Source organism: Trichomonas vaginalis, chromosome III (assembly GCF_026262505.1).
Source record: "Trichomonas vaginalis G3 chromosome III, whole genome shotgun sequence".
In the NCBI taxonomy this organism is placed as follows: domain Eukaryota; phylum Parabasalia; order Trichomonadida; family Trichomonadidae; genus Trichomonas; species Trichomonas vaginalis.
Genome location: NC_067205.1, coordinates 7,388,303 through 7,405,246, shown reverse-complemented (window position 1 = coordinate 7,405,246; position 16,944 = coordinate 7,388,303). Strand labels below are relative to the sequence as shown.

Below are 16,944 nucleotides of genomic sequence, written 5' to 3'. Positions count from 1 at the left end.
TCCTTGTGACTGTAAGATAAATCTATTTGTTCTTCGAAATTTAGAACTTTCTTTTTTGTTTTATTAGGCGCTAACTGATTGGATTCTGTAGGTGTGGGTTGTTCGCTTGTTTGGTCATCTCCATTTTCAATGGCATTCTCATCCATATCATTATCTTGTGTTTCTTTAGCAAAGAACATGAAAACAAGGTTGTCTATGTTATTGAGTAAACGATCACCGCTTGCATCAAAAATTGTTAATACAGTGCCTGGACTATATTCATTTTCTTTCTTATCTGTTGATATCCATCGAATAACAACTTCTTGACTGGTTAGATCAAACTCGGCAAAAGATGATTCACCGAGTTGATCTTGCAGAGATTTCTTTATATCGGCATTTGAACTCATTATGAATTAATTTTCCATCAATTATAAAATAATTATTTGTTTTTCTGACAATAAATTATTTACGTGACAAAAAATTTAATAATTTTTTTTAATCTATGCTTTGTTCTGAAAATACCAAACAAACGTTCAAAATGATTTGCTCACCAAAGGTATTTTGCAGTACAATGCAAAAAATCCAATATACTAAACTAAAAAAGCGAAATCACGTATCAATTATTCCGGAAATCAAAGAACCAGAACCAACTCCACCACCAGAAACAAAGGAAGAGACAACACAGAATAGTGATCAGAAAATTACTGAAGCATCAAACGAAAATGCTGATTTTCTTGAAGTTTCAATCGATAATCAAACAAATCAGACAAATCCTCAAAATTCGGCGCAAACTAGCAATCCCCAGCAAATTCAAACTAATCCAACTCAAAATTCAGAGCAACATAAAGATAATGAGCAAATAAACATTCCAAGCTTATACTTCTCCGATATCTAACAATCCTCAACAATCAGATAATACTAAAGCATACTTAAATCCTGCTAATCCATTCCAAAATGGACAAAATGCAGAAAAACCTACTCAACAAAACACCCAAAATCAACCTATAAATGAAGGAACAAAGAATACAAGCCAAAATGCAGAAAAAATACAAAATGACCAAAATAATCAAAATACTTCAGGAAATATTCAAAACCCAAGCCAAATCATTTCAGAAAATAAAGACAAAGACAAAACTACTCAAAACACTTCAGAAAATGCTCCAAATCAAAATAATAATAATTTTGACCAAATTATTCAAAATCCTGTTCCAAACCCTGCAAATCCAGGTGACATATCTATTGGCCAAGGTGATTTTGCAAATCCTGCCAATTCATTCCCAGAAGTAGAAATTTCAGAAAATCCTACTCAACAAAACCCTCAAAATCAGCCTACAAATGAAGAAGCAAAGAATGCAACACAAAATACAGAAAATGTCCAAGAAAAACCAACACATCAAGAAATACAAAACAATCAGCCTCAAAACACTTCAGAAAATGCTAAAAAACCAAGTCAAATTATTTCAGAGAATAAAGATAAAGCCCAAACAACTCAAACTACTTCAGAAAATGCTCAAAATCAAAATAATAATAATTTTGGTCAAATTATGCAAAATCCGGTACCAAACACTGCTAATCCAGGTACTATAACGATTGGACAAGGTAATTTATCAAATCCAGCTAATCCATTTATTAATCAACAGAATTTGCCTCAGAATAACAACAACAATCAACAACAGAACGAACAAAAGCCTCCAGATCCGAATTTGGCTCAATTTGGCCAGAACAAACCTATTCAAATTCAAAATGTTACAAAACCACCAGAAAATGCACAGAAACAGACCCCACAAAATCAGGATCCAGCCCTGCAACCGTTTCCAGGTGTCAAATTCAAGAGTATTAGAGTTGGAATTAAATATCAGGAAGATGATCAAATTGTATCAGTTCTTGCCAGAAATTCTAAAGATACATGGCAAGTTCTCATTTCTTTAGTCAACAAAGCTTCAAATATTGATGAAATTATGGAAGAAATTTGGAATTTCATTGAAGATTCGTTAACATTTGCTCCTGAGAACCAGCATCCATCTATTATCTTTCAATTCACCATTCTGGTCAATTATCTTTGTACAATTTATCCGGAATTTTTTGATCGTTTGTTTGAAGACCTTTCACAAGAAATTCAGAGCCTCAAAGATACAAAATATGAAAAGGAGCAAACATATTGCCACTATTACGTTGCATATCTGTTGAATTTGTTATTTGCCAATCCGGATAGAGCCATAAGATATGGAGTACCATATATAAAGAGAATATTAACTGGAGAGCAGAATTACGTTGTTGCTTCTCATTCAATTATTTACATTTATGAATGTTCTCCAACTCCTCTCGGCAATCGATCCTACAGACATGATGAGATCATCCAATTGATTAAAAGACATATGGAAATAATCAAAAATATGCACGAGAAGGAAAATTAAAATATTTTTATTCAAATCTATGTACAGTTATGAATAACTCTAATTTCTGCTTTGCTCCAAAAGATAATACGGTATTCAACAAATATTTTTATTGGATACAATAATTGTTCGATATAATAAAATTTTTCTTTTTTTGATAAGAAATTGTTTCTATTTTCATAAATATTGATATAAAACTTACTTTTAAGAATTCCTAATGCTACAAATTCCTATATTATAACAAATAACAAAAAATCCAATCGGAATATCAAATAATTATAGCTTTTTTTATAAATTTGAAATCACATTCGAAATTGCCTTCAAATGGTATTGATATGCACTTTATGATATTTCTACATTTATGCCGAGATTTTAATGGCACATTTATCTTTATGTCTGACATCTTAAATAAAGCATATATAATTACCAAAAATTAATAGAAAGCACTGTAATAAATTCAAATAGTATAAACACCCACATTTGAAATTTTCAAAGCAATTATCAAGAAGGAACAGTGTAGATACCAAACCATCTCAATGTCTATATGTGACATATACTTGTGTATCAATATGCTTGAAAACATATGGCAACAAAACAAAGATCAATAGACATCATTACATATAGTCAAAAAATCTATATTCTTGATAATAACATAGTTAATCTATCCACGTTAGTTCTTGTTTTTCAAATGTTAAGCACTCTAAACAGATCAATTGCTTCAATAGCAATAGATAATTAAAATTTCCTCCTCTCAATTTTCAGTATTTCATGAAATCATTCATATGTATTAGAGAATGATATTAATAATAAAAAATATTAAAATTTCATATCTGTAGAAATGTAACGATTATTTTCATTCAATTATATTTAAAATACCGCTGACAGCCTGAAAACTTTTTTAGAACTTTTTTTTTCAAAAAAATAAAATATGAGTTCAACAGATACTCCAGACCTTTATGGACTTAAAAGCTGGCTTAAGAAAAAAGGCACCAATCAAGGTTTATGGCATAAGCGTTTCGTTACGTTAAATGAAAAGAAAATTGTTATTTCAAAAGATGAAGAACAGACTCATATCGAGCAAGTGATTGATTTGGGACCAGATACTACTGCCGAGATAGTAACTGGTGCTTCAACACCAAGATTCCAAGTTATTCCTTCAGCTGGCGCTGATCCATTATTATTTACAGCTGGCTCTCCAGAAGAAGTTGCTCGCTGGGTTGCAGCTATTAATCAAATCAAGTTACCAATGCAGCATCTAACAATGGATAATTTCAGGATTATCTCTGTTATCGGAAGAGGCTTTTATGGTAAAGTCATGCTCGTCCAAAAACTCGATACAGGAGACTTGTACGCAATTAAGTCAATCCACAAGTCACGTATTAACGAACCCGGAAAAGCTAACTCAGTTTTGGCCGAACGTAATATTATGATGAGAGCTCATTATCCATTTTTAGTCAATCTTTGCTTCGCATTTCAGACACCAGCCAAGTTTTACCTTGGCTTAGAATACGCTGCAGGTGGCGAACTTTTCTATCATATGGATAAAGTCGGTACAATCCCACTTAACGATGCTCGCTTATACATCGCTGAAATCGGCCTTGCCCTCTCATATCTCCACTCATTGGGTATTGTTTACAGAGACTTAAAACCAGAAAATATTCTTTTCGATGCTGAGGGACACATCAAACTTACTGATTTCGGTCTCTCTAAATCACTCATAGATTCGGAATCAACATCTACCTTCTGCGGAACATCAGAATACCTTGCTCCAGAAGTTATTATGCAACAACCTTATTCTTACGCCATCGATGAATGGGCACTCGGCGTTCTTGCTTTTGAAATGATTCTCGGTGTTACTCCCTTCTACGATGATAACAAAGCTGTTATGTTTGGCAAATTGTCAATGAACCACCAGTTTCCCACAAGGCCTTGACAATCGTATTATCGACTTTATCAACAAATTACTCGCTAAGGATCCAGCACAGAGAGCTAAATTCGACGATCTCAAATCTCATCCTTTCTTCGAAGGATTTGATTGGGTCAAAGTTTACAACCGTGACTACACACCATCATTCGTACCACAAGTTAAAGATCCCCTCAACACTCAGAACTTCGATCCTGAATTTACAAGTGAAATTGCTGCTGATTCATTCGTTCAGCCGGCAATTGGCGATGATGGCGCAGTTCAGGGATTCTCATACTATGATTCCAATATGAATTGATGATTTTTCTTTCTTTTTTTTCAATCCAAGGATTTTTATTATAAATTTTTACAGGAATATAAATATCTTATATTTATTTAGTTAAGGTGCACACGAGAGGATCATGTAAACTTCAGAATTTAGAACCTTATTTTTAGGCATTATCTTGGCTACCTATTTAGGCTCGAAAAGCAAAAAATATCAAAAAATACAACTTGAGTCCATTATGACCCTTTCATGGAGGTAGTTTTTTCTCCGCTATTTTCCTTTTGAATCTCTTTACAATTCGAAATCAAATTCAAACCTCAGTAGAAGAAAGGAAGAATCGACTTACTACGGTTGTAATACGAATAAATACATATATTTAATTATTTTTATTTACATAATAATTGTTTGAAGCTCATATTCCATCAAATTTTTAAATAAAAACATTAAAATGTTGAAAATGTTCATATATTTTAATAGGGTTTGGCACTTTATTGAGGAATTACTACATACATAGTCGAACTGAACTTGATTTTTGAAATTTAAATTATTTATCAAAAAAAATTTAACTTGAAATTTATAATTATTTAGTCATATTTTGCATAATTCTAAGTAGATTTTGTAAAAAATCAAGAAAGAAAAATTTTAACGTGCTTTATTTTTTCTTTTTTATAATAATACATATTATTATATAATTAACATATTCATAATGTTTCACCCTTTCAAAAATATAATCCTCCTCCTCTCAAATAAACGTACATACGGGTGGCCTCTTTTTTCAAAAAATTAAAATTTGAAATTTTGGGCTCAAATATTAGAGATTTTTTCAACCTTCAACGATATATGTTGTCTATATCAGACCTCCTTTCTTTTTGATACTTAACATTGTTCCTAAATCTTAGCCGTTAATAGGGATGCGACGGTTTTACGCCATGACCGTTTAAAAATAGAATAATACGCCATTTTTGGGGCCGAATGGCGGGTACGAAGTAGCCGCCATTCGGCCGAATAACAAAACAATACAAAATTATCGCCGTCCTTTTTTTTTCTTTCTTTCTCTTTTTTTTTCCTCTCTCTCTCTTTCTTTTCTCTTTCCTCTTTTTACTCCTCTTTCTCTTTTCATCATTAAACGTAGAAAGATATATTAATATTATTTTAAAATTAAAAAAAAAAGAAAGAAAGTATAATAAGTAATTATTTAGTTATCGATATATATATGTAAAGTGATAATCTGAGGATAATCTGAGGAGGAGTCTGAGGATTAGACCGAGGAGTAGTTTGAGGAGTAGTCTGAGGAGTTTGAGGATAATCTGAGGAGTTTGAGGAGTAGTCTGAGGAGTTTGAGGATAGTCTGAGGAGTTTGAGGATAATTTGAGTAGTCTGAGGAGTTTGAGGAGTAGTCTGAGGAGTTTGAGGAGTAGTCTGAGGAGTTTGAGGAGTAGTCTGAGGAGTTTGAGGAGTAGTCTGAGGAGTTTGAGGATAGTCTGAGGAGTTTGAGGATAATTTGAGTAGTCTGAGGAGTTTGAGGAGTAGTCTGAGGAGTTTGAGGATAGTCTGAGGAGTTTGAGGATAATCTGAGGAGTTTGAGGATAATCTGAGGAGTTTGAGGATTAGTCTGAGGAGTAGTCTGAGGAGTTTGAGGATAATCTGAGGAGTTGTCTGAGGAGTAGTTTCAGGAGTTGTCTGAGGATAATTTGAGGATAATCTGAGGAGGAGTCTGAGGATAATCTGAGGAGGAGTCTGAGGATTAGACCGAGGAGTAGTCTGAGGAGTTTGAGGATAATCTGAGGAGGAGTTTGAGGAGTAGTCTGAGGAGTTTGAGGATAATCTGAGGAGGAGTCTGAGGATTAGACCGAGGAGTAGTTTGAGGAGTTTGAGGATAATCTGAGGAGGAGTTTGAGGAGTAGTTTCAGGAGTTGTCTGAGGATAATTTGAGGATAATCTGAGGAGGAGTCTGAGGATAATCTGAGGAGTTTGAGGATAATCTGAGGAGGAGTCTGAGGATAATCTGAGGAGTAGTTTCAGGAGTAGTTTGAGGACTAGTCTGAAGATAATCTGATGAGGAGGACTCTAAGGAGTAGTCTGAAGAGTAGTCTCAGGAGGAAGATCTGAGGAGGAGTCTTATGAGGAAGATCTGAGGAGTAGTCTGATGAGGAGGGGTCTAAGGAGTAGTCTGAGGATGATGAGTAATCTGATAAGGAGTAGTCTGAGGATGATGAGTAATCTGATAAGGAGTAGTCTGAGGATGATCTGAGGATAACCCGATGACTAGTCTAGGAGTGGTCTAATAAAAATGTAAAATATTTTCAAAGAAAAAATTCTATGAATTTTATATTTTAATTCTTAGCATTATACTGAATAAAATAAACATAAATATCAAAATTTGAAATTGAACACGCCAAAAAATTGATAATCCACATTCAATATTTTGTAAGTGGCGTCTTTTTTGAATACTCGCCATACGCCTTGGAGTTCTCAATTTTGAATTCGCCTTTATTTGGGCGACCTCAGAAAAATACGCCATTAAGAAAATATTGTATGAGATTTTAAATTTGAACACGCTCTACCTTAAGGAATTAAATTTATTAAGATATATTTATATATAATAAACGATTACTTAAAAAAAAGTATTTCATTGCTTATGTAAGTTTCAAAAAAATCACGAAAATAAAAAAATCAAGATTAAAATTTTATTTTTAATTTTTGAATTTCTCAAATGGCGAAATTTTTGGGCGAACAAAAAAATGTACGCCCGGTCAAATGGCGTGTTTAACGCATCCCTATTTCAAAAAAATCACGAAAATAAAAAAATCAAGATTAAAATTTTATTTTTAATTTTTGAATTTCTCAAATGGCGAAATTTTTGGGCGAACAAAAAAAATGTACGCCCGGTCAAATGGCGTGTTTAACGCATCCCTATTTCAATTCGAGAAAGGAGTTTACAAATGCAGGGTAAAGGGACAATACCCTGCATTTGTTAACTCCTTTCTTGTAAAACCTTCCTCCAAAAAAATATAAAGATCACATTCTTCTTAAAACTCTCAAAATCTCATTATTTCAATCTTATAATCATAAATAAACATACTCTTTCTATCTAATATTTCTCTATTCCTTAATTTTCTTATGAAATTTGTTATTTTTTATTTAATTTTTAAAATTTTCAATTTTTTTGGATAATTTTATTCAATTTTATGATAATTTATTCTATTCTCATTATATAATAATATTGTTCATTTTTATTTTTTTAATTTTTCAATGCATACGATAATTTTTAATTCAATTTTTAAACGAATGTTTTGATGGGATGAGCTTACTGAGCATAGGCTCATCCCATCAAAACATTCCCTTAAAAACTCTGGCCTTCATCGAGGCCAGAGTTTACAATTCATCAGCTCAGAGCCAAGTTCCTCGACGGTCGTCCTCATTAGGCCCGATCCGAGAGGAACTTGGCTCTTCATTAAAATCACAAGCTCTGGCCATTGCTAAGGCCAGAGCTTCGCAAACCATCCTCGGGGCCGGTTTCCTCAAAGACTGCCCTGATTCGGGGCGGCCGGAGAGGAAACCAGCCCCGAGAGAGTTCCCATACGAAGCTCTGGCCCAAGCAAAGGCCAGAGCCTGCAAATACAATCCTCAGGGCCGAGTTTTGCGATAATCGTCGATCATGTCGACGGTCTCGCAAGAACTCGGCCCTAAAAGACATACAAATACAGGCTCTGGCCCTAGCAAAGGCCAGGGCTTCGCTTACTGTCCTCAGGGCCGGCTTTCTCAAATGCCGTCCTGATCTAGGGCGGCAGGAGAGGAATCCGGCCCTGAGAACATCCAAATACGAAGCTCTGGCCCAAGCAAAGGCCAGAGCCTGCAAATACAATCCTCAGGGCCGAGTTTTGCGATGATCGTCGATCATGTCGACGGTCTCGCAAGAACTCGGCCCTGAAAGACATACAAATACAGGCTCTGGCCCTAGCAAAGGCCAGGGCTTCGCTTACTGTCCTCAGGGCCGGCTTTCTCAAATGCCGTCCTGATCTAGGGCGGCAGGAGAGGAATCCGGCCCTGGGAACATCCAAATACGAAGCTCTGGCCCAAGCAAAGGCCAGGGCTTCGTTTTAAATCCACAGGGTCGGCTTTCCCAAATGCCGCCCTTATCCCGGGCGGCAGGAGAGGAATCCGGCCCTGGGAATCCTACAATACGAAGCTCTGGCCAAAGCAAAGGCCAGAGCCTGCAAATACAATCCTCAGGGCCGAGTTTTGCGATGATCGTCCACATCATTGACGATCTCCTCTCATTTCGGCCCTGAAAGAAAGAAATACACAGGCTCTGGCCCTAGCAAAGGCCAGGGCTTCGCTTACTGTCCTCAGGGCCGGCTTTCTCAAATGCCGTCCTGATCTAGGGCGGCAGGAGAGGAATCCGGCCCTGAGAACATCCAAATACGAAGCTCTGGCCCAAGCAAAGGCCAGAGCCTGCAAAATACTCAATGTTCAACAATTACAAATCTCATGTCACCCAGAAAGCTATGAAGGAAGCCCTTTCTCTAGGTTAGGACTTCCTTCATAGCTTTCTGGTACTGAGTGGAGTGGTTTTGGCTTCCATTGCCGCTCACTCCAGTAAGATCACGAGATTGTACAAAAGCCACGGCAAGTGCATTCCAACACCATAAATACACTTGCCGTGGAATACGGTTGCGAGTGCCTGCTGCTTCAACCGAGATTTGCAGACACTCGCAATGATAACTAAAATTCATCATAAAGCTGGGAAATGGGCCTTTTCTCAAGGTCAAAGCCCATTTCTCAGCTTTATGATATTGAAACGAACATTTTGAGAGGTTATTACTGTTTTTCCCGGAATCATCTTGAGATTCCGGGAAAGTCATAGCAAGTGTAATCTATTAGCATAGATACACTTGCTATGACACATATATGCCAGCATCTGCTGCTTACCCCCAAATAAGTAGCAGATGCTCGGCATCACATCTTGAGATCCTTATTATCTGCGTATTTTTCATTTTAATATATATAAATGTGTGTGTCTAACACAAGTCTATATGCGCCATGTAAAATATACACTAATACACACATATTGATCATAATTAATAAGATATCAAACTATAAAAACTGAGATATTACTATAAACTATATGTATTATTATTATATAGGTACCATACTATAAGGTCATATGAATATTATTGAAATTAGACACACTTTATATAATTTTATAATGTGAATAACTTGGGTCATAATTTTTTTTACGTAATTCCTACACGAAATGATCGGCATTACCCTAGTCTATCTGCGTGCAAAATACTAAGGAACAAATCAAATACTCACCATATCTTTTTTTAAAAAGGTCCAATCGGTGTATGGTGATTTTCACCTCACATGGCACAACCCCCAATTTCCCAAACATCTACATACAAGTAGATGATGGTAAACCCATTAGAGTTGTTTTGTTGCATGCTAAGTTCGGTCAAAATGTAAACCTCTCAATTTTATCGTCGGGGGAAGTAACTCAATTCCTTCAAAATTATTCTTTAAATATTGAATTTAAAGTTATTTAATTTGGATTATAAATAAATAGGCTAATACAATATTTAAAAATGAGAAAAAATAACTTTTCAAAGAACTTTTCATAATCTCAAAGAAAATTTTTTATTCAATAATTATATAAATTAATTAACATTCATAATGAAATTGGATTTTTTTTATAAAAAATTGGTCCTACTTAACTTTTTGAGAGAATTTGGCTTTCTCGTAAACGAAAAAGGGGATTTGACGGAGTCAAATCCCCGCTCACAAAAAGTGGACTTTACATGTCAAATTTTATATGCATGTAATGTCCACTTTTATGAGTTTTAGGAAGGAATTGGAAGCCATGAGTTACTGACATTGCATCAGTATCTCATAGCCTCCAATTCCTTCAAAAAATGGGAGAAACTTTGTCCGAATAGTTTAACATTCGGACAAAGTTTCTCCCATTTTAAGAAGGAATTGGAGGGTAAGAGATATACCATATGAATGTATATCTCTTACCCTCCAATTCCTTCTAGAAAGTGTCCAAACTTTGGGTTAATTGCAAAGTATTAACCCAAAGTTTGGACACTTTCAAGTGGAGATGGAAGGCTTTGGGGTATATATTAATACAATATACCTCAAAGCCTTCCATCTCCACTACAAATGTGAGAAACTTTGTCCGAATAGTTTAACATTCGGACAAAGTTTCTCCCATCTTTCAATGTAATTGCTACCTGTGAGGTACTGACTTGAAGTCAGTGCTTCACAGGTAGCAATATCCAAAAATTTAAAAACATTTTATCAGTTCGTTAGAGAACTAGAGCCTCCTAGGTACTGAACCAGAATCAGTGCCTAGGGGACTCTAGTGATCTATATAAATCTGAGAAACTTTGAGGAAATTGTTCGACATTTCCTCAAAGTTTCTCAGCAATTTAGCGAGGAATGTTCGTTATCGTGTAGATATTTATAATATATACATGATAACAAACATTCCCCGCTAAAAGATGTAAAATCTTATAAGAAATAATTGCAAAAGAATAACAAATTGCAACAAATTTTATATGAAACTGAACCTTATGAGGTAGTGATTCAAGATCACCGCCTCATAAGATTCAGTTTCAATCTCAAGTATCTCAAAAGTAAGGCTCTATTTTTTGCCATGTAAAGTGTCACTTTTTGTCCAAATGATAAGTTATTCAGAGAAAGTTTCCCAGCTATCAAGAGGGAATTGTTCCTTATGAGTATATATTCATACTGTATACCTCATAAGGAACAATTCCCTCCTTAAAACGAGAAAACTTGTTCGAAATTGTTTATCATTTCGAACAAGTTTTCTCGTTTTTAATAAGAAACTAAAGGCTATGAGGCACTGATTATATATTAGTGCCTCACAGCCTTTAGTTTCTAATAGATAGCTGGGAAACTTTCTCCAAATGATAAGTTATTCAGAGAAAGTTTCCCAGCTATCAAGAGGGAATTGTTCCTTATGAGGTATATAGTTATAATGTATACCTCATAAGGAACAATTCCCTCATTAAAATCGTAGATATTTTTTACTTATTACTCATGCTTTCAAAATCACAATCCTCTGAAAAGTTATTTTTTATTAAGAATTTAGAATTTTGATAAATACCTTTTTTCAATTTGATATAATACTTATATATTTTCAAAAAGACATTTTGAAAAGATATCTCAAAAGTTCTCTGAAAACCTATTTTTGATTAATTTTGAGAAATATCCGTATTAAATTAATCAATAAATTCATTCAACACTACTTTAATTTTTAAATTCAAAAAATTATATGTGCTTCTTAAAATGTCTCACAAAAATTTTATTATAAAATTATATACAATATTAAAAATCCCACAACATTTTTTACTTTACATAATCGTACTTCCTCGACGATTAATTTCCCCTCAATTCCTATCGTTGACCGAACTTAGCATGCAACAGTTTTGCTATGATTCCTCCAATCTTATGATGAGAAAAAAGTTAGTATGGCTTAGTTGGGTACGGAGGCACTGCGCGCCTCCTTACCCATGATATGTGAATTTGACACTTTACGAAACCGTTAACGTATATTTTACAAATCAAACACAAAAACAAACTTAACCTTAAATATTTACAAACCCACCAACCACTTCACCTCACTAACGAACTCACTAATGAAAAAATAAACGTTCTCATAAATTTTCTTCTATATCTTCATCGTCAATGTTAACTCTATTGTAGTCATACTTGAAGTCATAAAGTTTCTCAAGTTTTGAAATGCATAGTCTTGTTAACTTACCTTCATCATCATAAGTTTTTATAAAACTACCATGACAATCTTTATACACAGTCAATGTATAATCTACTGGTCTAGGATGAAGTGTAAAGAACATGTTATACTCAGGAAGGAAGAATAAATGTTTAAATGTATGTTTGTTATATTTTTCGATTTGTATGAGTTGCTTTTGTTCTGTCATTTATATAAAAATAAAATAAAAATAAAATAAAAAATAAACTTAAAAATTAATGATATCACCACCCTCACACGTATGAAAACATAGCACAAAAATAAATTTAGGTGAAGTGGTGAGATCTCACCTCTTTTTTCACCTGTTTTTTTCACCCCGTTGAATTCATTGCTTTATAACTCTCTTCCTTGGTTTCTTTTTAGTTGCTTTCTTTACGTCCGTCTCCAACTTGACTGTCTTTCTTCTTCGTCCGTAATGATACCAGTTACTTCCACCAGTCAATGGGTCAAATGGTCTTTCGTAAGGGTTTCCATACATTCCATAGGGACCATACGGAAGAACTACTGGTGGAGAAGAAACATTTTCTTTAGTTCCATCGACTCTATTTAAATGCATTGTTTCACCTTTCATCTGGTCATTAAAGTCTTTTGCGTGTTTTGCAAACTCATCGTCCTTTCCTAAAGCATTTTCTGACTCAGTCGCAACCAAATTGGATGCTTTATTTATGAGCCCTATTTTATTTAATCTTAACTTCTTTGCAACCCAGCCTACAATCTTCCCTTTATTTGCATCTAATGTCTTCGAAACCCTTCCTCCACTCATTTTATTTACTGCGTCATAAGCTCCAAGTGCTTTTGCTCCAAATGCTAATGCTTTTGTTCCCATTGCGCCTAATGCTGCCCAAGCTACCATTTACACCATATTAAAATCATCTCTCTTCAATATTATCTCATAAAAGTTCTCGTTACTGGAGAAAGTCAATGAAACATAAGCGTTCTCACGGGCTTCGCCCTCACCACTTTGCGGTCTATCTAACTTCTTTCTTATCTCATCTATACGCTTCAAAATGTCTGAACAATTGCTAACATCTTCTACAACAGTTATTTCATCATGAATGACCTTCAAGAACAAGCTCATTTAATATGCTATTAAAATCATCTCAATAATGAGTCCATCCTTTCCGTCTTTGGGTAGCACAACATCTTTCATTGAAGAAGGTTCGACAAGTCTTATGTTAAACTTACTGACAAAGTTTGTTATACTATAATGCTTCGGCGGCGAATACATGTAGTTTGAAAGACATAATATAGATTCTTCAGCAAATTCACTTATACTGGATTTTATAACAATGTTCTCACGAGACCAAATACCACCAATTGAAAAACTTGTAAGCAATCCTGCTGAACCTTCTACTGTAAACGTCGATGGTAACATTCCACGAAGGTCATCTATTGACATCGTTGAGTCACTGTATTTAAATATTTTCTTAAAGCAATCGTCATTATCTAACCATGCAATAGCTTTGAAGTTTTCATTCGAATATACATCTGCTTCATTAAATGTAAAACCTGACTTCTTTGCAGAGATGACTTTAAAATCTATTGAGTTTGTTTCAAAATTATATGCTATGGTAACTTCTGAAGGTAATGGATGTCCTTCCGCAGTCAGTTGTTCTCTCACTACCGTTTGAAGCTTTGTATTAAAAACTTTCATGTCATCTCCTGTGTCTAGGTTCACATACACAGCAACAGGGAAACTATCTTGCTTCTTTGTTTCATCATTATATCTCAAAACATTAAAGTTCTTCAATAATATTGTTCTTCCTGCTGGAATACTTCGAACCTGTCTGATTTCAATAGCTTTCTCACCTCCTACATACTCTACCCAGTGTCTTGGATATTCATAAGTATACTGGCTTTCTTGAATTTTGGTTGGTTTCATCATAACATGTTCATAGTATATCTTTATACTCTTGTCAGTTAGACTCGGTGCTATGTTCTGAATATTTCTGACTTGCATTTTTAATGGAGATAAAATGAAGCATTTAATACATGACGTAGATGAAGACATGAATGAAACTACAGACAAACTTAACTCTTCTCTCATTCTTCCTTTCAGCAAAGATTATGAGTTCTGTTCAAATGGTGTTTATTTCTATTGTGGAAAGATGGGTTCAGGTAAGACATTTAACCTCATTCGTCATATACTCATAACAGAGCGTTTAGGAAATGACTCATATTATGACCAAATCATTATATCAGCAACTTCAGACTCTATGGACTCAACAGCGAAAACATTTATGTCAAAAGTTCAAGCCGATGTCGTTAAAGTTCCAGACAGTGAACTCATTGAATTTCTTCAACGTTACATTCGACGTAAGAGGAAATATTATGCTATCGTTGAATTTATACAGTCAGGAATGCAAAAGACTTCTGAGGAGATGGAAAGAATTATTGACAAACACCACTTACGTCAATACTCAGGAGTTTACAATATAGGGTGTCCAAAGGTGCGTTTAGCACAGCGCTCTATATGAGACTATTAAAGGAGATATATGCTGATTATAAATATATAATAAAAAATATGAATATATGTATATGATGAGCATGTTGTATTTTGGCGCCATGCCGGGATATAAAATGAATTTTGAGACAAGAGGCGGTTTCGCGGGAAATTTTGGCGGGATTTTTTTCATTTTTTTAATGAATCATAAAGAAAACATCCTCGCTCTTGCAAAAAAATGCAAAGACTGTAAAAAAATCTACGAGACATTGGTAAAATGCTTCGGTATGGATGCTCCTAGCTATTCCACTGTAACGTATCATATTAGGATGTATCACTTCATGAACAAAAAGGCGCCCATCATAAAAATTGACAAAAAATCGCCGGATCAAAGAAAAATCAAAGCAATTCTTCAAGCGCTAGATGAAGACCCAAGAGCATCACTCAGAAGGATAGAGGAGATGACAAAGATACCAAGTACAACAGTCAGTTATTATCTGCACAATTATTTGAACTACAAACTAACGTATACACGTTGGGTTCCGCACAACCTTAATTCAGTTCAAAAAAAATCTAGAGTCCAATCTTCGAAAGAGCTCCTCTCTATATTGGGTGCGTATCAATCCAAGAAGTTTCGCTTTTTAGTAACCGGGGACGAGTCTTGGTTTCAATATGCAACAGAAGCCAAAATCATGTGGATCCCGAAGGATGAAAATCCGCAAACATTCCCGAAGAAAAAAATTGACACACCAATGATGATGTTGTCGGTTTTTTGGGGCGTGAATGGCATCATCGCAATTGATATTCTTCAAAAACCTAATACGATGAATGCTCAGTATCTAATTGACAATGTTCTTACTCAAATTATCAATTCTGATGAGTTTGAGAAATCCAAACAACAAAAACAAAAGTTTGCAATTCATTTTGATAATTCAAGAGTTCACAAAAGTCATAAGGTAATGAATTACTTGGTGGAAACAATGTTAAAGTTGTTCCAAACCCAATTTATTCACCTGATATTGCACCCTCTGACTTTTATTTATTCGGCACGCTAAAAAAGAGAGCTGAAGGACGCGAATTCGCGAGTCCAGATGATCTTGAAAATTTTGTAAGAGAGCAATTTGAGCAATTTTCTCATGATGATTTAAAGCGTGTCTTTCAAGCCTGGATCGATCGCTGCGAACGCGTGATTGAATCCAATGGTGATTATATTTAAATAAACTTTATATATATGTAACTTGTTTATTTCTATTCGCAGTATTCAGGTTTGTGCTAAACACACCTTTGGACACCCTATATGAAACGACTGACAAACTACATTCTGTCAAAACTTTCAAAATACCCCTTCAAAAAATATCCTTCAAACACTCTGCTCGTTTGTGACGACTTCGCTGGTAAAGGTTTAGTGTCAAAACCAGACTCACCATTAGCTAACATCATTACTAAAGTCAGACATTACCATTTAACTGTAGCAATACTTATGCAAACATGGAGGTTTTTAGCTTTAAACATAAAACGTCTCATAACTGACTTCGTTATCTTTCAAGGTTTCTCACGTTATGATATTGAACTCATTTGGAAACAGTCAGGTATAACATTACCTTTTGAAGAAATATGGGAAGCATATAAGTCTCTCATCTCTCCTCGTTCATACCTTGAGATTCATATCATGACTAATACCATTAAAGTCAAAAATATTCCATGGGAACGACCAACATTATTTTAAAGTTTAACCTTCAATTGACTGATGGTAAACAAATTCCATGCATCTCTGTCGCCATTTCTGTTAATATTTTTGCTGTCATTCATATCATCCACTTCCCCATCCGTTAGCTTTTGAGGATATGCGTTAGAATAGCTGTTCTTAAATGAAGGCTTTTCACCTTTGAGAGCATAAACTCTATAACTTTCTGCATACTTTATGTTTGAACCTCCTGAGCCATCATTGACATAAATTTTTATAGGCTTCCACCCTTTGTTCATGTTCCTGCTTCTTCCCTTAGCTCTTTTGTTCAGTAGTTCTACATCTTTATACACAGCACCTGTCTCAGTGAATTCAACAATATTTTCATTCGTTAGCTTTACATTCAAACCCTTGTCGAGTATATTGTTCATTTCATACATATAAAAGGTTTTTAT

The 16,944-nt window shown here is 34.7% G+C and overlaps 3 protein-coding genes and 2 pseudogenes across 5 annotated transcripts, besides 4 other annotated features; 2 read left to right on the top strand and 3 right to left on the bottom strand.

The window, feature by feature from the left end:
* The first annotated feature begins 3,265 nt into the window (after positions 1–3,265).
* On the top strand, positions 3,266–4,621 carry TVAGG3_0658400 (annotated as a pseudogene). The gene has a single exon: positions 3,301–4,594. A coding segment is annotated over exon 1 (1,294 nt).
* A 58-nt stretch (positions 4,622–4,679) lies between these two features.
* Positions 4,680–5,326: a mobile genetic element.
* Positions 5,327–10,299: 4,973 nt separating this feature from the next.
* Positions 10,300–11,239: a mobile genetic element.
* An 813-nt stretch (positions 11,240–12,052) lies between these two features.
* Positions 12,053–16,944: part of a mobile genetic element that runs on past the window's edge.
* TVAGG3_0658370 (protein of unknown function, DUF4107 family) lies at positions 12,688–13,215 on the bottom strand (the record flags this gene model as incomplete). Its single annotated transcript, XM_001290882.1, has 1 exon — positions 12,688–13,215. The coding sequence occupies one exon, from the start codon at positions 13,213–13,215 to the stop codon at positions 12,688–12,690; it is 528 nt and encodes a 175-aa protein (XP_001290883.1).
* On the bottom strand, positions 13,566–14,409 carry TVAGG3_0658360 (uncharacterized protein; the record flags this gene model as incomplete). The annotated part of the gene is made up of 1 exon (XM_001311787.2): positions 13,566–14,409. A coding segment is annotated over one exon (844 nt), but the record flags the coding sequence as incomplete, so codon positions are not given.
* Positions 14,799–16,101: a mobile genetic element.
* On the top strand, positions 14,895–16,021 carry TVAGG3_0658330 (annotated as a pseudogene). Its single transcript has one exon. A coding segment is annotated over exon 1 (1,127 nt).
* Positions 16,528–16,929, bottom strand: TVAGG3_0658310 (uncharacterized protein; the record flags this gene model as incomplete). The annotated part of the gene is made up of 1 exon (XM_051241914.1): positions 16,528–16,929. The coding sequence occupies one exon, from the start codon at positions 16,927–16,929 to the stop codon at positions 16,528–16,530; it is 402 nt and encodes a 133-aa protein (XP_051088501.1).